At 35.3% G+C, this 26,401-nt stretch overlaps 1 protein-coding gene and 1 pseudogene across 1 annotated transcript; one reads left to right on the forward strand and one right to left on the reverse strand.

Moving 5' to 3' along the window:
* Positions 1–227: 227 nt before the first annotated feature.
* On the forward strand, positions 228–8,999 carry LOC123524377 (actin, clone 302-like; annotated as a pseudogene).
* On the reverse strand, positions 8,748–25,604 carry LOC123524366 (tartrate-resistant acid phosphatase type 5-like). The gene is given in 7 exon segments (XM_045302514.2): positions 8,748–13,139; positions 15,174–15,321; positions 17,573–17,770; positions 19,186–19,213; positions 19,216–19,309; positions 22,023–22,228; positions 25,462–25,604. Coding segments are annotated over 7 exon segments (1,005 nt in total). The 5' UTR covers positions 25,529–25,604; the 3' UTR covers positions 8,748–12,875.
* Between the last annotated feature and the right edge of the window lie 797 nt (positions 25,605–26,401).

The raw sequence follows: 26,401 nt of genomic DNA on the forward strand, positions 1-26,401 counted from the left end.
TAATGTGTATCACATATAATTAAATAAATTGCCGCTTTTATGAAGAGCGTTGTTATAGATAAAGAGTTCCTAAAATGCACTGAATTACTTTATATTTTCTTTTTGTTGTAATTATAAACTATTGGAAGTATTTTCTGTTCCCCCCCCCCCCCCCAAAAAAAAAAAATTGGACATAAATTTTGAGATATGCGGCTTTAATAATACATAAAGGGGCCAGGCGCGCTGTTAGCTGTATTTTTGACGAATCAGAATATTTTGAAAAATCTTGGTAGAGAATAATTCTGTGATCATTAGTGTGAAATTGTTTTTTAATTGAGCCAGCCGTATAAGTGACAACGAAACCTGGTGGCAATGTTTCAGATGAATCAGAATCAATTGAAAAAGGTGGAGAATTACCAAAGAAACGTGTCTATGTATTCATTTCAAAATGTGGATGAGTTGTCGTTTGAAGATATAACTGTTATAGGAATGTAATATCACGCGATAAAAATCAAACTATTGTTTTATATCTATGATTTATAAAGTCTGATATGTTTATGATACTGTTTTGCTTTTGTACTAGTACAAAAATTCTCAAAAGCTTTGTGACGACTCTAGAATCCTTCTACTTTAATGTTACCGTTTTCAGGCAAAACTTACGGTAATTAGTGAAAAGTTTTACTGATGTATATAATTACGAATTATCACTTACCGTGACATTTTTCTTCTGATACGCAGATAAAAATTGATAAAAAATAGTACATGTAAATGTTAAAAGGAGTAAAATGATAAACGAGGGTTGCAGGTTATGTTTGATAAAAAAAAATGGAATAACATTAAACGTTACACGCAAGGCCAGTCCACAATCATTGCAAATACTCCTCATACAAAATGGCAGACGAAAAGGTAGCTGCATTGGTCTTGGATAATGGGTCTGGTGTATTTAAGGCTTGATTCGCTAGCGAAAACATCCCAAGAGTTGACATTCCGTCCATCGTTGGCAGACCTAAACGCCAGGTACAATTTTTTTATCCAAAGATCGCTTTCTGTATCAATTGTAGCTTGATAATCACGTTTTTAACAATTGAGATCTATGAAGCTGGTTCAAGTTCGTGTCAAGTTAGTATTTTTCTTGTATCATTTATTAAAATCACCGACAAATACTATTAGAAAATAAGCTGTAAAAATCAAAATCTTGTACTGCAGGCAGATAATAAAATTCCCACTTGTATTTTCAGGGTCTGGGAATAGAGTGAAGGATTTCTATATCGGTGACGAGGCACAAAACAAAAGGTGTCTTAGAGTTGAAATATTCAATCGAACAAGGTATTGTCACAAATTGGGACGACATGGAAATAATTACAGAATAAACTCCGTGTTGACCCAAAGGAATACTCCGTTCTTCTCTCTGAGGCTCCGTTCAACCCTGAAACCAACAGAAAAAAGATGACCCAAGTTATGCTCGAAACCTTCAACATACCAGCCATGTTCGTGGCCAATTCAGCCTTACTGTCACTTTACGCATCCGGCCGAATCACAGGTGTTGTAATTGGCTCTGGTGACGGCGTTTCATATACCGTTCCTATTTCGGAAGGTTACTCCCTTCCCACTCATACCAGGATGCGTTTAAATCTTGCCGGTAGAGATCTTACCGAGTACTTAATTACACTTTTAACAGAAACGGGATACTCATTCACTACGTCAGCCGAACGAGAAATTGTACGAGACATAAAAGAAAAGCTTTGCCATGTTGCTTTGGACTATGACCAGGAAATGGACACCGTTGCAGCTTCAAGCTCCCGCGAGAAAAGCTATGAATTACCAGATGGTTCAATTTTAAATATCGGCAATGAAATGTTCCGTTGCACTGAATATTTGTTCCAGCCATCTATCCTTGGAAATTCAACAGATGGAATTCATGAGCTAGCCTACAACAGTATCATGAAATGCGACGTAGATATTCGTGAGACGCTGTATGCCAATATCGTTTTATCAGGGGGAACTACCATGTTCCCAGGATTTGCCGAAAGAATTGAGAAGGAGATAGTTTCTCTTGCACCCTCCTCAAAAAGAATCAAGATCGTAGCTCCATCAGATAGGAAATACTCTACATGGATTGATGGTGCTATCCTGGCTACATTGTCCACTTTCCAACATATGTTGATCAGTAAACAAGAATATGACGAAAACGGACCATCCATCGCACACCAAAAAATGTATCTATTTTTGTGTGTGTGTGTGGGGGGGGGGGGGGGGGGGCGGGAGAGAGAAATAGCAAACTTAAATATTGTGCTTACGCGGGTTCTTTTTCGTCTGACTCTTTCTTTCGCCAGTACAAATAAATAAATGATAATAAAGTATGCAGAATTAATTTGTATTGGAGCATATTACTTTACAAGTAAAACCCCGTTCTTTCCGATCACGCCGTTGTCACGGCTTGGTGCGAGTTAAAATTAATCTGGATACAGATTCGACACACACACACGCGCACATACACACAACCTTAACGCAGTTTGACACAAAGTTGTTTTATCTTTTTGTTCTGGTGCCATTAATTTTGATAAAAGAAAACTGCAATTGAACAGAAAGTTTGATTATCGAACTTTACCATTTTATTCCTGTCGTAAGGTAAGAGGCGTTGTCAAAAAAATGGTTGGTGTGGTAAATGCACAACATACAACAATTATGTCAAAAATGAGTCAGTCTGCACGTTGATGAAAACATTTTACCTAATATTTAGAATAGCACTTTCGACACCAAAATGTTCTGAACTGTGCTTATGAAAGAAACTTGTTTATCAATAGTCTTCTTACCAGGGATGCCTGTCCTCATCCTGCCATATCAAAATCGTGACCACGTCCTTAGCGCAGGTTTATTTTCTGAAACTTGCATCTGTAACAACATAATTCGGTAATTTCCTCTATTTGTTAAGAACTAAATACAGGATTTGCACGTACACCATGACCATATGATTAGTCTGTTCTTGTTTCGGCCCGTCTCGCTGGGTCAGTATTGCGGTAGGTCAAAAAACATCGAAAAAGACCGAAGCCTTTGAATCTGATGGAAGCTTTTTTAACCTTGTTTCCTGTGCAAGCAATCGCAAATGCTAACCTGCAATATGTAAACCCAAAGAGACACTTTCTAAATGAATGTTGTTTTTGCATAATTGGTAGACGGTGTAAACCAGTATTAGCTAGGCTTTTGAGGTTGAACTGAGTTAAGTTTGAAACTTTGCAACGAGTCTGTCAAGTACGCAATATAGGTTTGATATTGTCATTAGCGAGAACGTTTTCTTCATCAGTTTTAAAAAGAACCTGGGATTTTCACTCAGAAATATGGACAGAGCTATGAATTGTGCATACATCACAAGAAAAGCCTGAAATTGCAACTGCAACTTAAACAATAAACCTTTAGCCTGCTGGCGGCAAGTAATTTTGCCTTTGCGGCCAGTGCATCTGTGCACTGTTCATTATTCAGTAAATTTTCAGTGGACAACCCTTTGATTAATAAATGGTACTGCCCAAATTGAACGATGGACCAATCCATTTAAAAAAAATAGCTGGGTAACAGTTAAAGCAGCATGCCTCCAGATCGTTCGACAACAAAAAATTATTATTTTTTTTAGATATCTTGAAATAAATGCTATATTTATTTATTTATTTATTTATTTGAGTTTTACGGTGCGCAGTATAGGTTATATGGCGCCAACTATATTTCTTAAGAAGGCTTTAAAACTTAATTACTGACAAACTTTCTCTTACGGAAACACTTCAGAATTTGCTGTTTTTACTACTTTTTACAATGAAAATTGAAAAGCGTTTGTCACGCTTTTACTCCAGGTAAACTGTCTCGATTATAAATACATGTATCTATATTTCGAAGTCATTATTCACTACTTCAGCTATTGCGCTATTGGTTACGACGACGGGAAAATGTCTTTATTGCTGCGGCGGTCTGGGGTTCGATTCCCGACGCAGTCATCTTTTTTTCTTGATTTGGAACTTTAAAATATGTTAGAAACAAAAATTCATATTCTAATGTTCATTATATGATCAAACTTCAATTTGAAAGAAAGATTATTTTTAGCCAAATCTGGAGGCATGCTGCTGTAAAGAAGAGCCGTTGGTAACACATGATACTGGAAGGCACGTTGGAAGGTAACTGCGAATAAGTTTTGTCATTATACAAGTATGTCAAAAATTTCGCAGCTGTAGCGCCAAGCATTCGATCTCTAGTAATAAGCAGAAATCGTTTAAATATGTCCTTCCGACGCTAACAGGGGATACCTACTGACCAGACGCGTTTCTATGATTTGACCTAGTTTTTGAAATTATCCTAGCAATTCTGACAAAGTTTCATAAAGATATGATGTAGAAAATGTGACCTCTACAGTTTTAACAAGGTTTTCCTATTAACTGACCTAATGACAATGTCCAGATGATCCAGTAATGAATTCGTCCAGGATTTTACTGAAGGTAATATTCTGACTAAGTTTCATTAAGATTGGACTAACATTGTGGCCTCTAGAGTGTTAACAGTCCAATGCTGATGACGCACGAAGTCAGACACAGGGTGGTCACAATAGCTCACCTTAGCACTTTGTGCTCAGGTGAGCTAAAAATGAATAAAAAATTTACTACTAGCCAGGCTGGAAAATTGGCAACTGCAAAACCAAGTATCCCCTTATTACTGATTAGAAACTGTCACCAGTCTCAGTATCATTCTGAACTTGAACTATTCAATTCCCAAACAATACGGGTCATCTGCTGAACACAGACAATCATGTTAAGAATGAAGTTTGACCGCTATAGGCTCAAACATTCTCCAGAAACTTTTAGCCCTAGTGTCACTGTAACCTTTACCTGCTGACTGTAAAACAGCATCTATTAACAGCTAACATTCATTACATTAATGATTAAGGTAAATTTATTATGCCCGAGCACTCTCTAGACATTGATCAACTAGAGCTGGCACAGGAGTGACAACTTACACCCCCATAGTACGGCCTTGTCACAGAAGTAAGCCAATGTCAAAGTCGAACCTCAAAATCAATAGGGTCATCTGTTGGTCATGATCAACCTCCCTATTAAGTTTATTGATCCTAGGCCCAAGCATGCTCAAGTTATCGTCCGGAAATGGTTTAACTGTTCCGGGTCACTGTTACCACGACGTTTGACCTACTGACCTCCAAATAATTAGGTGTCATCGGCTGGCCATGAACAACCTTCCTAGTATCAACTTTCATGATCCTAGGCCCAAGCGTTCTCAAGTTATCGTCCGGAAACAGTTTAACTGTTCGGGGTCACTGTGACCTTGACTTTTGACCTACTGACCTCAAAATCATTAGGGGTCATCTGCTGGTTATGACCAACCTCCCTATCAACTTTCATGACCCTAGGCCCAAGCTTTCTCAAGTTACAATCCAGAAACCGTTTAACTGTTCCAGGTCATTGTGACCTTGACCCTTGACCTCAAAGTCGAACTTGACCTGTATTCCATGATGTTACCCCTGTGTATTAAAATTTATGATCCTTCTCAAGTTATCATCCAGACACCGTTTAATTGTTCCAGGTCATTGTGACATTGACCTTTGACCTCAAGTAGAACTTTACCTGTATTTCATATAACCCTGTATACCAAAATTTATCATCCTTGGCCCAAGCATTCTTAAGTTATCATCCGGAAACCGTTTAACTGTTTCGGGTCATTGTGACCTTGACCTACTGACCTCAATGTTGAACTTTACCTGTATTTTATGATGTAACACCTGCATACCAAAAATTATTTAAATCTTCCAAGTCTTTCATGAGTTATTGTCAGGAAATCATGAAAACAAACAGACCGAAAGACAGACCAACTAGCTCACTCCTATATACCCCCTGAAGCTTTGTGGGGGTATAAAGATCATTTTCCATCTCTAGGACAGGTAACTCATTGACCTTCAAAACTTGAACTTGACTCACTGCACCAAAAACAATAGGGGTCATGAAGTTTGGTCTCTGTAGGGAAAATAATCTCTAGTTAATGATTGGAAACCTTACCCACTAAACTTTAGGACAAGGCAGTCTGAAATACAGCTAAATCCCCCGCCACTGCTATGGATAGTGAAAGGGTAAACCCTTGACCTTTAGCTGTGACCTTGACCTTGAACTGACTCATGAATTCTGCACAACGTCTTGATGAACTGATCTTTTGACCAAAGTTTCATGAAAATCCTTCAAGGGGTTTAGGAGATACAGAGCTCTAATCTTTGACCTTGAGTTGTGACCTTGACCTTGAGTTGACATGGTTGATTCACGAGTTCTTGATGAGGTGATCATTTCACCCAAGTTTGATGAAAATCCTTCAAGGGGTTTAGGAGATACAGAGTGAACACAAAATGGAATGCTGAAACCTTTGAACCTAAGTTGTGACCTTGACCTTGAGCCGGCATGGCTGACTCATAAGTTCTGCACATCTTTTTGATGAGGTAATCATTTGATCCAAGTTTTATAAAATTCCTTCAAGGGGTTTAGGAGATAGAGAGCGGACACGAAATACAAGGCTAAAACCTTTGACCTTAAGTTGTGACCATGACCTTCAGTCGGCATGGCTGACTCTTAAGTTCTGCACATCGCCTTAATGAGGTGATCATTTGACCCAAGTTTGATGAAAATCTTCTAAGGGGTTTAGGAGATATAGAGTGGACACAAAATAGAAGGCTCAAACCTTTTCACCCTAAACTGTGACCTTGACCTTGAGCCGGCATGGCTGACTCATGGGTTCTGTGCATCGTCTTGATGAGGTGATCATTTGACCCAAGTTTTATAAAATTCCTTAAGGGGTTTAGGAGATATAGAGCAGACGTATAATGGAAGGCTCAAACCTTTGACCTTGAGTTGTGACCTTGACCTTGAGCCAACAAGGCTGACTCATGGGTTCTGCATATCGTGTTGATGAGGTGATCATTTGACCCAAGTTTCATGAAAATCCTTCCAGGGGTTTAGGAAATATGGAGCGGACATGAAAGTGTTACAGACAGACGGAAAGACGGACGGAGACCATTCCTATAACCCCCCACCACCTGTGGCGGGGGATTAAAAATGGCAAGCATCCATTGGCATTAGTCTACTAATCAAGACTGCCATCCTACTCTCTCTTCTCCAAGGGGGATGAGTGCCCTATAAACCTGTCAAACACTTCTTTAAACTAGAAAATACTTTTGTAAAAAAGCGCATGTCTCCCCCAATGCAAAGTCCTATAGGCACGAAGTCAATAGGGGTTAGGAGCGAAAGTCAAAGAGACACTGATGGTTGGCTGCAATAGGGATCATCTACTTGGCATGTTCAGTCATCCCGCTAAATTTCAACACTAGTGGCCTAGTGGTTCTCAAGACACTGTTCAGGCTCCTGTGACCTTGATCTTTGATCAAGTGACCTCAAAATAAATAGGGGTCATCTACTCTGCATGTCCAATCATCCTATTAAGTTTCAACATTGTAGGTCAAGTGGTTCTCAAGTTATTTCAAAAAAATGATTTTACATGAACAGGCCCCTATGACCTTGACCTTTATTAGACTGACCCCAAAATCAATACGGGTCATCTACTCTGCATGTTCAATCATCCTATGAAGTTTCAACATTCTGGGTCAAGTGGTTCTCAAGTTATTGATCGGAACTGGTTATCAATGTTCAGGCCCCTGTGACCTTGACTAACGGAGTGATCCCAAAAACAATAAGGGTCATTTACTCTGCATGAACAATCAACCTATGTAGTTTCAACATTCTGGGTCAAGTGGTTCTCTAGTTATTGATCGGAAATGGTTTTCCATGTTCAGGCCCCTGTGGCCTTGACCTTTAACAGAGTGACCCTAAAATCGTTAGGGTTCATCTACTCTGCATGACCAATCATCCTATGAAGTTTCATCATTCTGGGTCAAGTGGTTCTCAAGTTACTGACCGGAAATGGTTTTCAATGTTCAGGCCCCTGTGACCTTGACCTTTCACAGAGTGACCTCAAATTGTTAGGGGTCATCTACTCTTTATGACCAATCATCCCATTAAGTTTCAACATTCTGGGTCAAGTGGTTCTCAAGTTACTGACTGGAAATGGTTTTCAATGTTCAGGCCCCTGTGACCTTGACCTTTAATGGAGTGACCCCAAAATCCATAGGGGTCATCTACTTTGCATGTACAATCATCCTATGAAGTTTCAACATTCTGGGTCGAGTGGTTCTCTAGGTATTGATCAGAAATGGTTTTCAATGTTCAGGCCCCTGTGACCTTGACCTTTGACGGAGTGACCCCAAAAACAATAGGGGTCGTCTACTCTTTATGACCAATCATCCTATCAAGTTTCAACATTCTGGGTCAGGTGGTTCTCTAGTTATTGATTGGAAATGGTTTTCAATGTTCAGGCCCCTGTGACCTTGACCTTTGACGGAGTGACCCCAAAATCAATAGGGGTCATCTACTCTTCATGACCAATCATCCTATGAAGTTTCAACATTCTGGGTCAAGTGGTTCTCTAGTTATTGATCGGAAATGGTTTTCAATGTTCAGGCCCCTGTGACCTTGACCTTTGACGGAGTGACCCCAAAATCAATAGGGGTCGTCTACTCCAGCAGCCCTACAACCCTATGAAGTTTTAAGGTTCTAGGTCAAATGGTTCTCCAGTTATTGCTCGGAAATGAAGTGTGACGTACGGACGGACGGACAGGGCAAAAACAATATGTCTCCTGGGGGAGACATAATAAATATATTACAGGGCTATCTCAATCAGAAAAAATATTGTTTTTCAAACTTTTATTTAATAATATAGTAAACTATTGTTATATGTATCAACAGAGCATCATTCTTATATACATTTTTATCACAGAATGCATGGTGTGTGTTTAACATTTAAATACATAAAAGGAGACATTAAGACTACGGACAGGCACAATTTTGCTGCAAAATGAAGATATAAATTACATATTTTCTACTTATATGATATGATAATGTTGTGTTATTGCTTTACAGAAACAGGTGAGAAGCTGTTAAGTGAGGAATATGAAATTGTGACAAAATGCGTAAAAACTAACTGAAAGACCAAAATATGTGTAATTTCTATTTTTCCACCTAAAAAAATTCATTTGCTTCCATACAGACTGACTTTTTAACAGCATTATCAAAATCAATGTCTGGAACACCTTGTTATTTAAATGTAGCATCTACTGTGACATCATTTAATTTTGAGGGGATGAAATATTGTAGTTTTGGACATAACAGCCATTTCACGGGGATAGATAATTTTTTGCGAAATTTGTGATTGTCATTTATTCATAAGGGTTTAATTATTTGGACTGACACAACCAGGAAATCCACAAAAAAATAATTCCTCACCAATATCAATGACTTCACAGCATGAACAAAAGCTGGAGGAGCAATTTCAATACAGGTTTAAGTATGTGCACTGTATAATAACACAAACACATGTGAAACAACCAGTATGTAGTAACAAAATAAATGCCACTTTAGCTCAAATGTACTGTAAAATCATTTATTTTGGAATTTTGATGTTTTAACCAAAAAGGCTATTGGAGCCGTGCCACGAGAAAATCAATATAGTTGGTTTGCGACCAGCAAGGATCCAGACCAGCCTGCGTATCCGTGCAGTCTGGTCAGGATCCATGCTGTTCGCTAACAGTTTCTCTAATTGCAGTAGGCTCCAAAAGTGAACAGCATTGATCCTGACCAGACTGGGCGGATGCGCAGGCTGGTCTGGATCCATGCTGGTTGCAAACCCACTATGTTGGTTTTCTCATGACGCGGCTCAATTTACTTATTTGTAAGGAATAAAATACTGCTGATTGACTCAACTAAGAAATCCATAAAACTTCTTTCCCCATAGATATAAATGATTTCACAGTATACATGAAATACATTTTGTCACCTAAAATTATTGCATCTGCAGGTAAGTTGCAATAGTTTTGCACTGTGGAAACAATCTATGCTATTACTCGTAACCCTGAAACTGCAAAAACCTGAACAGAAAATAAAGCACACTTTTGAGACATAACCAACAAGAAATGAAAATCAAAGTTCACCGAGTTTCTATTTATTATGACATATAAATGAAAGTTTCGTGAAAAAGTTCCTATGTAAGTTCAGAATTCGCAATTTATAACAAAACCAGTGTTCTACTCTAGTTTTAAAGGAAACATAACAACATTTAACATTATATTAACAGAATTATAACACTATGGTTTCTCATATACAAGTTAAGTCAAGAGGCCTAGGGCACCTCTAACTTTAAGCTTAAAAATCAAGGCCCTTATATATACCTGTAAATGATATTTAATAAAATCAATACAATTTCAAAATAATTTATTTAAGTTCAAAGACAGTATTTATAATCTACCATAAAAAATCAATACAATGCTGCACACTTTATTTTCAGGAATGTTTAATGTTGGTACTTGCCAAATATATACAATATTCTATTTTCATTTATATATGCATCTAAAAAGAGTAAATTCTAAGCAAATACCAAAAAAGTTCTGTTCGGGTTTTGGAGTAATTTACTTCCCTGTATGCGAGAACTGTTCTCAATACAGTCTGGCAAACAAACTGTCCTAATATTTCTCACATGAAATAAGATAGTCACAATAAGCAGATGCAATGAAAACATTAATACATATACATTGTACATGCCACTAATTAATATTAACTTACAGTCTGTTTAAAATATATTCATATTAATGTGTCTAGTAAACTGCTCAAATTTCATAATATCATATGAATAAATTATATAAATTAACATATATATGGCACAGTTTCTATTTATTTGGTGTAAAAACAAACCTTTTTTTAAAAGGTAGCATAATAAATTAACATAAAAATAAAGGTTATTTTGCTAAGCTCTTGGTTAACATATTACAATAAAGGAAAATATATAAAATAAAAAGGAGAATGAATAAAAGAATATTATATAAAGTTTCGTTTACATGTATAACTGAATTTATAGAAAATCATAAAGCTTTTATTTTTTGTTTTTTTGTTTTGGGTTTAACGCCGTTTTTCAACAGTATTTCAGTCATGTAACGGCGGGCAGTTAACCTAACCAGTGTTCCTGGGTTCTGTACCAGTACAAACCTGTTCTCCGCAAGTAACTGCCAACTTCCCCACATGAATCAGAGGTGGAGGACGAATGACTGCAGACACAATGTCTTTTATCAAATTGTCACGGAGAACATAAGCCCCGCCCGGGGATCGAACTCACGACCCCGCGATCCGTAGACCAACGCTCTCCCTACTGAGCTAAGCGGGCGGGCTCTTTAAAGCTTTTATGAAAAATCAAATATCTGAATAGCAAAATCTGTAATAAGCACTAATACCAACTCTTGTGTTAAAGATAGTTTTGTTAAAATCAATTTTGAATCACTTTGTGCTGACGTGGTGCTTGCATGTTTCTTTTATTATACCCACTAAAATTTTAAACTCACTTTGCCCATGTTTCCTGTGCCTAATATTCCTATTAATTCTCAGCTATACGTAACAACTTTCTGGATGTACAGCTGTTAATTTTGGGTTGAAAATAATCAAAACAAGAGCTGTTTGTAAAACATATATGTCCCTATGATGGCCTGTCCCATTTTTAGTTCTGAGATCACTATGACCTTGCCCTCTGACCTACTGACCCCAGCACAATAAGGTTAATCTACTGACCACAGACAATTATTCTACGAAAGCCATGGATTGTAAGTCAAAGCATTCTTTCGTTACAGAGCTGAAACTGTTTTCAGTGTAAAAAACACTGTGACGTTGACCTTTGACCCACTGAGTCCCAAAGCATTATGGGTCATCTACTGACCACAGGCAATCATCCTATGAAGTTTGAAGGGTTCTAAATTTACTAAGTGGAAATGACTTTATACCAAAAGCATTATTCAGTTATGGTAAGGAAACTTATTTAGTCGAAAGTTCAGTGTTACATTGACCTTTGACCTACTGAACTCCCACCCCTCCCACTCCAGAAAAAGTAAGGACATTCAATGACCACAGGTAATCATTGTAATTGTAATAAGTCTCAAAGTGTCTGTGACTTTGACCTAGGACCTTCTGAGCCCCAAAACAACATCACTAGGGATCATCTTCTGGCTAACTGGCAATCATCGGTCCTATCATGTTTGACCATTGTGAGACAGAGTTCTTTAGCTATTAATTTGAAACCATGGGCGATGCACTGACCTACCAACTGACCAACAATGAGCACAATCATATATCTTTTCTCTGAAGGGTGGCAGAAATATAAAAATAGAACATTTGGGGGTTCAACCCGGTTGAACATGATGAGTATTATCATATACTGTAAAATCATTTAATTTCGTGGGCATGAAATTTCGTGGTTTTGGTCAAAACCGCGATTTTGTGGGGATATGAATCGTGGATTTCAACTTTTGAACATAAAATGAATGGGAATTTTACTTGTTCGTTGGGATTAAAATTCGTGGATTGACTCAACCACAAAATCCACGAAAATTAATCCCCCACGAATATTAATGATTTCACAGTAATATATTATTGCATAAATATCAAACTAGAACTGAATTGCACATAGTATATTTTTTGTCTGGCAAACAGTCAACTTTTGAAGTAAAAATATTTATTATTAGCTCAGACAGTTTAACTTGCTACCAATAAATATTTTGTTGTATCTTTAACATGCCTGATGCAAGAATCTTTTTACATGAACAATTTCTAAAAGATATAACAACTTCAGATTTCAGTAATTGCAGTAGGCATATCTTCATACCAATCTCTGTTTACATCTGTGTGAAAAAAAAAAAGATTGAAATATTCAGTGTATTTTTTATGGAAGGAAATTTGCCATTTCATATGACACAAATTCAGCTAATTCTAGACTGACTATAAATGTTAATTCTTGATTTTATTCATTTTTCTAGGAGGAAATGAGTGTGTATACAATATTTTACTCATTCCATCAATAAAGGTCATGGTCATGTTTTGTGATGTAGCTTCAATGTAGGAAAATCCACCAAGCTCAGCAATCTTTGCCCAATGGAACTTGAGAGAATCTTTTGGAATATCATCCTCATGCTCTCTGCTTGTGTCGACAAAGTTTGCGGCTCCAGTTACAAAGTATTCTACTGTATGGCCATCCTCTGCACTAGTAATATGCTGAAAAGGTACAATGGTATCGTATTTAAAACTATTTTACACATGATATTATTAAGAAATGATATACATAGCAAACAATGACTTTATCACAGAATAAGATCACTATTTGGGGTTCAGAAAAGAAGGAATTACATGTATGTCCCGAGTGTACCTGCAGTCTCATGTGATAATTATAGGTAATTAGCTTTGTATCAGGAAATATGCACGAGTTCTTCAACGGAAATACTGTGCGACTTTTGGAGCGCAATATTCTTTCGCTGAAGAACGAGTGCATATTTCCCGATGCAAAGATAATAACCTTTATATTACATACGCATCTACACGTATAAATATTATGTAAATATCATAAATATGTTCAGTAGCCTGAATAGGATTGACAGTACTGAACTAAATAGAAACAAAAATAGTGCAACAACACACACTGAATTACGTCACGCACCCGATATGAAATTCAATCAGGTGTCAGTGTATGGAAAAATATTGACGTTTCCGGTACCAGTGTAACTTAACGGGGAATAGAAATGAGTAAGTAATAATGATGCACATCATATGAAGAACAAAATCACCGCTAAGATTTATCATTTTGATTCTTACAGGAAATCAAGGATTTTTAACATCCTTAAAATCTGCTTGCTTTTCGTTGTATTCATTTTAGCACTCCACTATAATGATATTTGACACTATGCTGTATTAACTATGACATTCAAACAATGATTTTATCTCATAATAACATCAAATTTCTAGTCTTCTTTGTTTAACAAACTGCATCATTTCAGAAAACAACAATGATAAACATATCTTTGTATACCGAAGAAAAATGTTCAGTATTTTACTATCAAAACTTAATACTATTCAGCTTCAACTTGAATGAGGTAGATCTTCCGTGTAATGAATTAATATATTAACCACATATGTATGTTCTGGGGGAGTTGGGTAATTCTTTGCATTCAAATTATGAAATGAAGTTTTAATGTAAATATTTCACATACCAGTGTAAGGGGAACAACTCCTATAAGGAAAAATTACCAAATCAGTGAACCTACACTTTCTTGCATTAAAAAAACTTCCGCTACCCAAAACACATCCTAATGAACTGATTAAATGACTCACTACAAATAGTTTGAACGTCTGAATCATTATTTACACAAAAAAAAACATTGTCATTATTTATGTATAAATCTTATTTACATAAACCTTACTGAATTCTCCAAATCTGTAAGTGAAATTTCTTCCTATTAAATATTTAATCTACATGTATTTACATTACAAATTAACTACCTGTAAACTTCACAACTTTAGCACTGTTTTGTTTAAGTCAATAACTTGTAGTTTCAAACAATTTCTGTTCACTAATTAATACTGCTTTTTATTACATATAATCATTTTTTTTCAAGAATAATGAAATCATCAAGTAATCAATTATGCATCCAGTCCACAATCCACACAGTATACAAGTATTGTACATATATTTCCATGCACAACTGCATATAACCAGATCTTGTATTTATTTGTTTCACACAACATTTTAACGGAAGATTTTGTTTTGTTTTTGTTGGGTTTAATGTCGCACAGACACAATTTACATCCTATGGCGACTTTCCAGCTTTGATGGTGGAGAAACACCCCCAGGTGACCCTCCCTGCATTAATTCATCACAGGTGGGTAACTGGGTAGAACCACCAACCTTCCGTAAGCCAGCTGGATGGCTTCTTCACATAAAGATTTAATGCCCTGACTGAGCCTCAAACCCACATCGGTGACGGGCACGTGTTCTGAAGTCACCAACCTTTTTACCACTTGGCGATGAAGGCCCCTTTAATAGGAAGAATCTACATAAATTGCACCTTTGTTGTCATGTTTTCTTGTGTGTAACTACATGTACTTGTATCATCTCCCACTGCCCGTTTATGAATAATATTTATTTTGCTAAAAATAAAACAAACACAAATTGATATGCTACTCTCATCAGCTAGTTGCATTTCAACTACAAAATGCAGCTGACAGAAGTGTTACAAATGTATACAAATTTCTCACCTGTAAGTTGTGGTCATGTCCATTGAAGTAAGCTGAGACTTTGTACTTGTACAACATAGGTTTGAGTCTCTCAACAAGACACTTGGTGGGACCGTGCTCAGCTATGGAGTAGACAGGGAAGTGTCCAGCTACAAGTAAATAGTCTGCCCTGAAATATTAAAAACAATTCCTTCATCTGAAAATCTAATATAGTTAGCTATACAATCTTGAGCTATTCCATGTATAGCTAACTGCACCCAGAGATGTCACTTAATATAAGGAAGGAACCCTGCACATCTTCTTGGTGAGGTAATCAACTGATGACCGTTAGTTTTATAACAAGAGCTGTCACAGGAGACAGCAGGCTTAACTATTTCGATGCTGGATAGTGGAATTGGGCACATCTGAGGAAGCTGGAGCTGTCACTGGAGTATTTAATGACTCCAATGGTGGATGAAGATATTGCCACAAACAATATCTTGAGTCTGTGTCAAAAATATTAAGTAATATTAAAGAGAGATAAAGATAAAGTGTATCAAAACACTAAATATGTATAATTCTAAGCAAAAAGGGGGCATAATTCATTAAATATTGGTGCAAGGGTTATGCACCTTGTGTCATATGATGTGGGTGATGATGTGGAACAACTACTTCAAGTTTGAATCAAATCCATTTAGTAATAATGGAGATATAGGGAAAATGCATCGAAATTAACCTTAAATTCTAAACAAAAGGGGACATAATTCACAAAAAATTGGTGCCAGAGTTATGCACCTTGTGTCATATGATGTGACTGATGATGCTGAACAACTATTTTAAGTTTGAATCAAATCCATTTAATAATAACTGAGGTAGAGTGAAAGTGCATCAAAACTTTAACCTGAAATTCTAAGTAAAAGTGGGGATTAAATATTGGTACCAGAGTTATGGACCTTGTGTCAAATGATGTGGAACAACAATATAAGCTTGAATCAAATCCATTCAGTAATAACTGAGATAGAGTGAAAGTGCATCAAAACTTTAACCTGAAATTCTAAGTAAAAAGGGGACATAATTCATGAAATATTGGTGTGAGATCATCTTGTGCCATATGATGAGGATGATGATGAGGATAACTATTTTAAGTTTGAAACAAATTCATCATGTAATTACAGAAATAAGAGAAAGTGCATCAAAACTTTAACGAAGGTGTGGATGCGGAAGGACGCCGACGCCGGGTCGAGGACAGCTCTCAATACTTCGTATAGTTGAGCTAAAAATCCTTTCGGCAGTATCAAAGACACAAAACACAAGCTGGCGACCTTAGAGATTTCAAGTATGACCCCAACCTTGGACAATTCATGTATCTTACTGTATTGCAATTGTCTTCTTTCATTAGGTTACCAAGGCCAATATATTCAGCACCCAAATAACTAGAGCTGTCACTGGAGACGGCATGCGACTATTTTGACTTTTTTAAAGTTTGATTCAAATCTATTCAGTCATAACCGAGAAAGAGCAAACGTGCACCACAACTTGAACCTGAAATTCTAAGTAAAAAGGGGACATAACTCATAACACATTGGTGCCAGTATTATGGACCTTGTGTCATATAATGCGGGTAATGATGTGGAACAAACATTTTAAGTTTCAATCAAATCCATTTAGAAACAACATAGATATGGTGAAAAGGCATCAACATTAAACTGAAATTTGAAGTAAAAGGGGACATAATTCATGAACTATTTTAAGTTTGAATAAAACTGATTAGGTAATAACAAAGATATAGTGGAAGTACACCAAAATAAACCTGGAATTCTAAGTAAAAAGGGGCATAATTCATGAAATATTGATCTTGGCGTTATGGTCCTTATGTCATATGATGTGGGTGATGATATGGAACAATTAGTTTAAGTTTGAATCAAATCAGTTTAGTGATAACTGAGGTAGAGTGAAAGTTCACCAAAACTTGAAATTCTAAGTAAAAAGGTGAAATAATTAACGAAATATTTGTGTGAGAGTTATGACCCTTATTCCATATGATGTGATAAATAACTATTTTAAGTCTGAAGAAAAACGATCAAGTAGTTACAGAGATGAAGGGAAAAAAGAAAAAAAGAACAAGTGCATAAAAACTGTAACCAAGGCATGGATGCAGAAGGATGCCAACGCCAGGCTGAGTAGGTTAACTCTCCATATACTTCATTTAGTTGAGCTAAAAGCTACAACCATAATTCATTTCTTCAATAAAATTAGCAGGCAACTGACATCATTCCATGAAAAAGCAAAACAGTATTTCTACATTAAAACATTTTTTTGGCCAAACCATGAAATAATGTATTTAACAAACAAGAACTTATAAATGGATTACCACTACCAATCTTTCACAATGAGCTGACTAGATGTGTATGGAATTCTACAAAATGTGGTAACACACTTACTTAGAGGCTTGCAACTGAAGCTCAATCCATGTCCACTGGTCCTCAGATACCTTGATATCTTTGGGACCATGTGGCTGATCTCCTACAAAGTCATGTCTTGTGTTGCCACACAGCAGTATGGTGTCAATCATTATAATTTCAACAGTCTTGCCTCCTGGGATTGGAAACTGCAGAGCATAGTAATTATTTGGGAATTTCCTGTAATAGACATGTATGCAATAAGCCAACTGTTTACTGAGCCACTATACTCACAACTACTGTAAAATATTTACCGGGTGACATATTATCTATACATGACCACACACCTTCTAACTCAGCACTGCTTTCATATTTGTTTAAGAGGAAAGTGACCAGATTAAAGTTAAGGACCTAGGCAATTGATCAGTGATCAATACATGATTTTACAAGAATCTAGTCAAAAGCAATTATGTTGTTCATTATTCCCTTGACCTGCCAAATTAATTGCACATTAAACTTTTACTGTAAAAACTTACATCATGGAAATAATGCTATTACATTTGACACTATGAAAATGGTGATCTTACACCATGATATTGTCGCTGTGACATCTTACACCGTGGAAATGTCACTGTGACATCTTGCACTGTGGAAATGTCACTGTGACATCTTACACCGTGGAACTGTCACTGTGACATCTTACACTGTGGAAATGTCACTGTGACATCTTACACCATGGAAATGTCACTGTGACATCTTACACCATCGAAATGTCACTGTGACATCTTACACCATCGAAATGTCACTGTGACATCTAACACTATGGGCTTACATCCATGGAATATTATAGTACTACACCATAGAAATGTCTTACACAATAGGTATATCACTGTTGTATCTTACAGAATGGAATATGTTAATGTTACATCATACACAATGTTACACCATTACACCATGGAAATGTCACTGTTAAATCTCACACTATGGACATGTTTCTATAATAATTCAAACCACAGACTTGTTTCATTTTCATCATACACAATGGAAATATAATTATTACATCTTATTATTGTAAAAATATGATAGTAATATTACTGTGGAATTTCAAAATTCTACTGTTACATCTTATATACATGTAATGGGAATCTGCTGTCAAAACTTATGCCAGGGAATTTCACAGTTAAATCTTATGCCAAGGAGATTTCGGTGTTACATTGTATATCAAACCTCACAGAAACTCACTTTATTTTATGGTTATGCCTAAGGAATTTCAGTTTTATATCTATTACACAAAAATTCGTGTTAAGTCTTATGCTGTGGAAATTTAGAGTTCATTTATAAATGTCAGTTAAATCAATCACCACAAAAAATTCACTGTTACATCTTATGCATGGAAATTTCACTGCTATATCTGATGCCATGAAGTTTCACTGTCACATGTTATACGTGGAAATTCAGGTCATATCTTTACTGCAAGTTCAGATTTTTCATGTTACTTGAATTGCATGTAAGCCACAATTTCACTGGATCTTACTGTGGATTCACCCTTATACTTATGCTGTGAATTTCACATTATCTTAGTCAGGAATTCACATTGAATCTTATCATGAAGTTAATGCACATAGCTGGTAGTCAGAAACATTTCGAACTCTTACCATCTATTTGACTTTTTAGAGTAAGCAATTGAGCAGAGACATTGCCATTGTGATCATGATTTCCAGCCACCAAATACCATGGATTCTGCAGCTCAGCATAGTGGTATACATTCTCAAATGTGTACTGAAAAGGACAGAAATAAAATTCTAGTCATAAGCATATTTTTGTCAAGTAACAGAAAATTCTAAATTTTAACATCTGATCATTCACACTTATTTGTGATCACTTAGCACTTACTACAAGTTAGATGCTTACTGGAGATATTTTCAAAACTTTTCCTATCCTGGATGCTTAACCAAAACTTTAGTTATTTTAGCATATAAGTAAATTTTGTAAACATACACTGTCTCAGGAATTATATAAATATAAGACTTACTGTGCTATAGTTGTGAAATATTTGCATAAACAATTATATATTTAGCTGAAGTTAATAAGAAATGCAAGTTAAACTAGATTTCTCTAAGTGATGAATTTACCCCACATGCACTGACACAGTACATTGCAAAATTGAGCACACAATTAGCATAATTATGTGGAACTGTAATGTATATAGACTGTATGTATACAGTATAGTAATACTAAAATATAAAGTCCATAAAATATGCAAATATTTATCTAAAAAGAAATATCATTGCACACCTGCAACTAGGGTAGGTACTGATCACTTGGTTGAAGAGTTCATTAAACTGTGTGTAAGGGCTTGGTAAATAGCCGCACAAAAATTGCATACTCAGTCATGTATGGTACAAGTATGTTAACAAGATAAAAAGTCCCATAACTCTGCAAATTTTTTGTCGTGAAAGAACCTTTCATGCCACCATGCACAACTACTGTTGTTACTGCATCACTTTAGTGAATTTCATTACAAATTGTCCATCTAGGGGATGAGGAGAGATGGTGTGCACATAGATGTGTCTAGTATAGAGAATAGAACAAAAAAAAAAGTCCCGTAACTCTGCAATTTTTTTTCTTTAAAAAAAACCTTACATGCACCATGCACAAACTTACAGTGGACTGATCACTTGTGTGAAGTTCATTAAATTGTGTCAAAGGGGATATGAGAGAGAGGTGCGCACAAGTGGTGTCTTAGTTATAGTATAGAACAAAAAAAAAAAACAAAGTCCCATAAACACTGCAATATTTTTTAAAAGAACCTAACTGCCTAGCACAACTATTGTTGTACAGATACATAGTTGAGTTTTCATTTAATTCTTGTCAAGGGATAAGGAAGAATGATGCGCACAAGAATTGCTGTCTACGACAGAGGACGACACTGCAAAACAGTTATCCCCCCTTACAACTTGTTGCGGAGGTAAAAAAATGGTCTTTTACTACCTTGCATTCTAGGTTGCGTAAAAAATGGAGATAAATTAGAGAATAATGAATTTCAGAATTCAATTTAGATGTAAAAAACTTGCCTTTTTATTCAGAAACTTAAATATTAATATCTATCAAATATAATGCAAATAGAAAATTATATACAATAACAGAAATATTCTGTTTTCCAACACTTTCAGAATAAAGAAAAGAGAACAAACAGAAATCTTGGATTGAACAATTATGTGTTACAATTGACCAAGCCAACCAATATACTTAAGATCCTGCAAAAAATGATCAGTCAACAATCAAGTTCAATTATGGTCCATCCACCCTCTTAGGTACAGTACAGCATAAATGCTATTCAGAGTATAGTCTGCTCAAAACAAATGACATATTGATCAGATAGGATAAGTTTTAGTTCATAAACAACTTATCCAGACCAGGAAACACTTTTATACCAAGATACAAAGTTCAGCTATCAGCCTAATCATATTACCAGTCATCAACAAGTTTAGCTTGACATTTTCAAGTGCACAAATTAATTATTTCCCAATTATAAAACTAGTTATAACAGTTTGATAAGTGTGCACACTCACATCTATACAGATATAGAGCACATGACAGAAAGTAAGAAGTTTGATATAGCTATCACATGAATTGGTTACACATGATCTTGGCTGTAATTCAAGTTAATATTTTTTTTAATATTATAAACACTTGGCTAACTTTACCACAGCAATTTTACAATATAAAACATTTTACAGCTAAACAAGATGGATTTTGAAATAACTATAAAAAAATCAATGCACTTTATGAAAACAAATTCATGTATAATCTATTGGGATGGTAAGTTTCAAGTTGGGTGCTTTAAGCCTTTTGGGCTTGGAACACAAATGCAAATAAAATGTACAAATCAAAATAGACACCTTAAAAACTGATATTTTTAAAAGAATATTACAAATTGCAGTCTTAGCCTAGACTATTTGAATTGTACAAAATCAAACAGATGAATTCCTCAGTTGGCTGTATTTTTTTTCATTGAAAAAGAGCATTTTCAGAATGACAGTGTCTTGCATACATGTGACACACCTTAAATATATAGGCTAGAGAATGTTAGGATCTTACATCTGCCAGCGTAATACATGGTTATCCCTACATGAGGGACAGTAGTGAATAAAAAACTGAACGCTAGCAATTTTTCTTAACTGCACTGTCCAAAGGGTTGTGAAAACCATCTGTCTGACACAGGCAGACATGTAATTTAATTTTTCTTGGCAATAATTGCAAAATTTTTAAAGACATTGTAATTCATAAAACCTTGCATTAAGTTTATGTCAAAATTATAACATAATAATGTGTCGACTTTTCCCTAGGGAAAATTATGGTAATTTACTATATCCAAATATCCTTGTATTTTCCCTGCCAAGTTGGCTAGAAAACATTGACCTTAAAGGAAGTAAATTTGTGTTCAGTTAAATTTGAACATAAAAACTTCATGTAGCATTAAATTTTGTACCTGAAACCTCTTATCATCCACATCTTTTACTCCATCAAAGTAGAAGTTATCTCCGAGGGCAAGATTGAAACTTGTCTTTAATCTGTTTGTCACATCTGCCATTTGTTTGGCTACTGAAGTTTCTACTGGGGTGGCATAAGGAGGTACTGGCAGACCACCCCAGTCTCCCATCGCCAAGAAACGCAAGCTGTCCACTCCATAACAACCTGTCAATGTGAGTGTATGAATGGATGAAGGGATAATTGGGTATTTCAATCATTCATGAAACAGATCTGCAATCCATTTATACTATTTAACAATGTCAATTAAAAGAAACAGAAAGATACACTTCCTGACAAAGCTGGTACAGGACTGAGAATTAATGAAAACGTAATAAATAAAGCATTCAAACTGCCTGGTAAAATTAGCTAAAATTTAAAAAGGACACTTTTTCTGTGGAATATGGTGTTTTTTACTGAAATTTCCTGGGGTTATCCTAATCTGGCAAATGTAGGTAAAGTTAGCAAAATCATGAAAACTGTATATGCACATCAAGAAAATAAATTATTTAACATGTGTCAATAAAATGTGCGGAATATTGTTTCTGTGGCGATAAAAAGGACTTTAATTTTACATCCATCTATCTGTGTATCACTTTAAAATTGAATCAAATTAACAAAAAAGTCTTAAAGCATATAAAATGGTATCAGCGTAAAAAAACAAACAAACACAAAAAACAACAACAAAAAACAGTATACAATATACATGTCAGTCTTGGACAAAAAAAATTTATCAGTGGAATTAGCTAAAATAATTCACATTCAGAAATGTTTATAATATTGTTTATGGACCAGAAAATAAGGTTAGATACGTTATGGGAGCCAGAACTACAGCAGATTTAATGTCAAAAACAAATCTCATTAAATGTTCTTCTTTCACTTGCAGTATGTTCAACATAATTATGATAGATTTTTTTTGTATTTTAATATTTATTTACTTTACTGTGACATACACGAAAATAATGCTCCTTAATTTTGTTAAATTTAGAGTGACAACTAGAAAGGGCTAACCCTCAATTTTCAGCAAAACTTCAGTTTACTATACATGTACTATTATGTACTGTATTACCAGTGTATTACAAGGTAATTGCTGGTAAAAATTTTGATTATTTGTCATAAAATTGCTGTTATTATGTTTTTTGGAACTATTTATTTATAATTAACTCTCACTTGGGTTCATTTAACATACTGAATATGAAATTTTAACAGCTATTTCTGGTAGTCAACTAGTCAGCATTATTTATAATTTACTCAACAGTAAAGCAAATTCAACAATTGATGAGCACAATTCATGTCTTAAATACTACCGTAATATTTTCTTCATTAAGTTTATTATTTGAATAAAATCATCAGTCCCAAGAAAAACAATATGTGATAAAAACTTTCGATTACTGCATGCATGTGTTAATTGCTTTTTATTATTTATCAAATTTGTGATCATACTTTTCCAAGGATTAAAGAATATAAATACTTCAGTTTCCTGTCACTTAAAATGTATAAATTTAAAACTGCAAGAAAAATCCGGGAGCAAACTTTTGAAATCGTCTCCCGTTTTTAAAAAATAAAATATAGTCTCCTCTTTGTAAATACCATTCTCAGTATCCATGTTGATTACTGGGCCTCTAGACAGCCCTATACAGGTTGTCTAGAGGTCTGGTAACTGGACCTCTAGACTCCAGGTCTAGAGGACCGCGGTTGCCAGACTCCTAGCCACTGCCTTTCGTGTAGAAAGTTTCATGTAAGCTGAACTAGATCTATCATACACCTCGGATCATCATAGTATGGATTAAGAAAAATAAGCTTCCCATTTGAAGCAATATAGGTAACTTCGTTGTAAAAACATGACACTTATTTTGGGGTCGGGGTAAACATCCCGGGACACCCTGGGAAAACCCAGGGATAACTTAATTTTCAACAAAATTTAAAGCTTTTAATTTAACTTGTTTGTTGCATTTTTTCCCCATATTTAGCAATAAACTGAGCGTGAATATAGGTGTATCCTTAGTAGCAGACTCATAATACGAACTCTAGGATGCATGATTCATCCGAGAATCGCATACTGCATATCGTCATGTCAGCGCAATAACTCAATAAGTGCTTATATAATATATATACACTTATTGAGTTACTGCACTGACATGACGATATATATGAGCGGTATAGCCTACTTATAATAATTCATAAATTTATGTTTGATTTATTTCAAAAATTAGTATGTACACCTAAATAACAAAATAAGTATCTGCAAGCTTTCTTAGGGAAATAAGGTGTTTCGGTTTATGCAGTTTATCACTGAAATCATGAAGAAGAATTGGGCATCCCGGAGTTCATTGCTTAATATATGATAAAGCTGCAATAAAAACAATTATATAGGAGAGATCGCCGTGATGTCACGCATTAACACCTGTTTATCTGGTGGTGGGCGAAAAGAATGTTTTGACATCGTTTGTGTATGGGATCAGAATTTTTAATAACTTTTTCGCTAATTTATGAATTTTAAAAATTCAAAAAGTTTTGAAATGCTTATGATTTTCATATTTAAATATCTTTTTAAAATGAATAACCACTTTAAATGACTTTGATATAGCGGCGTAACGATGCTCAAACTTTTAGGAAAACACTGCAAGTTAAACGTTCATAATTAATCCATTTATTTCGAAATAATAATTAAAAGTAATCATTAAATTGCTTGTTTTATATCCTTTCCATTGATCAAAAAAATATTGATATCATTAGTGTTTTAAGAAAGTTTAAGCCGTTAGAAAAACATCAGTTTACAAAAAAACATGGACGCTCGGCGTCTGCCACTTCACATAAAAAAATCCTTATTTTGGGTACCAAATTAATGCATCAAATATGTTTTTCTATTTATTTTTAAATATACAGTATTGGAGTATAGAATTTTTCCCTATTAAATAAACTTTACAACCTTTCAAACGAAACATATTATAATATGGGGGGGGGAACTGTCACCCTTAAATAACTTTGTGAGGGGAATTGTCTGGGAGTGAATTGTCTTGAGGGAGAATCATCTTGGGGGGAGGGGGGTTGGGGAATAGTCAGACACCCCACCCGACCTTTGTCTTATCAGTTCTAAAAATTGAAAATACAACAGATTTGTATACAAACACGATCTCCCCTATTCAAAGCTTTCTATAAAAATAACGGTATCCCGGGGTGTCCCGTGGTGTTTACATCGACCGCTTATTTTGACATGTTATTGTTGCTACTTGAGTACGACTTGTGTACGTGACAAAAGTTTTGTTTACTGAAAATAACCAAAACATTAAACTTTTTTTAATTTGTAAATAGAAAATGATATCAGTTAAGAAAATAATGTTATAAATACATAAACCGGTAAGTAATTCACAATTCCATGTCGAAAAAAGGTAAATACTTACTTTTTACAACAGCGAGAAACACAAACAACAATAATCGGTCTACCATTTTGAATCTGTATGAAGTCATGTGATACTAACTTGGTCATGTGATCATCGTAGTACAGTAGCGGCTCTAGGTTGGGTTACCAGTCACCCGCATAGGGGCCTAGACAAATTCTCAGCGTGTAGATCTACCAATTGTGTAAAAAAAGTAGAAAAAAGGAATCATCCAAAACTGGCAAAGATACCAGTTAGATATGCCAATAGCTTACTTTTTATCACATTTAAATTCTAGATTTACCAGATAGAACTCACTCGATAAAGTGCACAAATAACGACAAATTTTGCGGGTGCTGGTCACGCTCATCTGATTTTTTTGTATAACAGGAAAATTGTCCTACCCATGATTTTTTAAGTCCACAAAGGGCCATAATTCTTGCAAAAAAGCAGGATGGAGTTATGTTTCTTGATGTACATAGTCAGCTTATGATGCAAGTTTCAAAGCAATAGCTTGAATAGTTTAGGAGAAAAGCTGACCTAAACATAAAACTTAACCAATAAATCTGAAATTTTCTAAGTCCAAAAGGGGCCATTAGTCTTGCAAAAAGCAGGACAGAGTTATGTTTCTTGCTGTACATGGTCACCTTATGATGGTGAACAAGTGTTGCAAGTTTTAAAGCAATAGCTTTGATAGTTTATGAGAAAAGCTGACAAACATATTACTCAACCAAGAAAACTGATTTTCTAAGTCCAAAAGGGGCAATAATTTTTGAAAAAAGCAGAATGGAGCTATGTTTCTTGATGTACAGGGTCAGTTTCTAATGGTGAACAAGTGTTGCAAGTTTCAAAGCAATAGCTTTAATAGTTTAAGAGAAAAAGTTGACCTAAACATAAAACTTAACCAAAAAGTCTGATGTTTTCTAAGTCCAAAAGGGGCCATAAATCTTGCAAAAAGCAGGAT

The sequence above is a fragment of the Mercenaria mercenaria genome, chromosome 3 (assembly GCF_021730395.1).
Source record: "Mercenaria mercenaria strain notata chromosome 3, MADL_Memer_1, whole genome shotgun sequence".
In the NCBI taxonomy this organism is placed as follows: domain Eukaryota; kingdom Metazoa; phylum Mollusca; class Bivalvia; order Venerida; family Veneridae; genus Mercenaria; species Mercenaria mercenaria.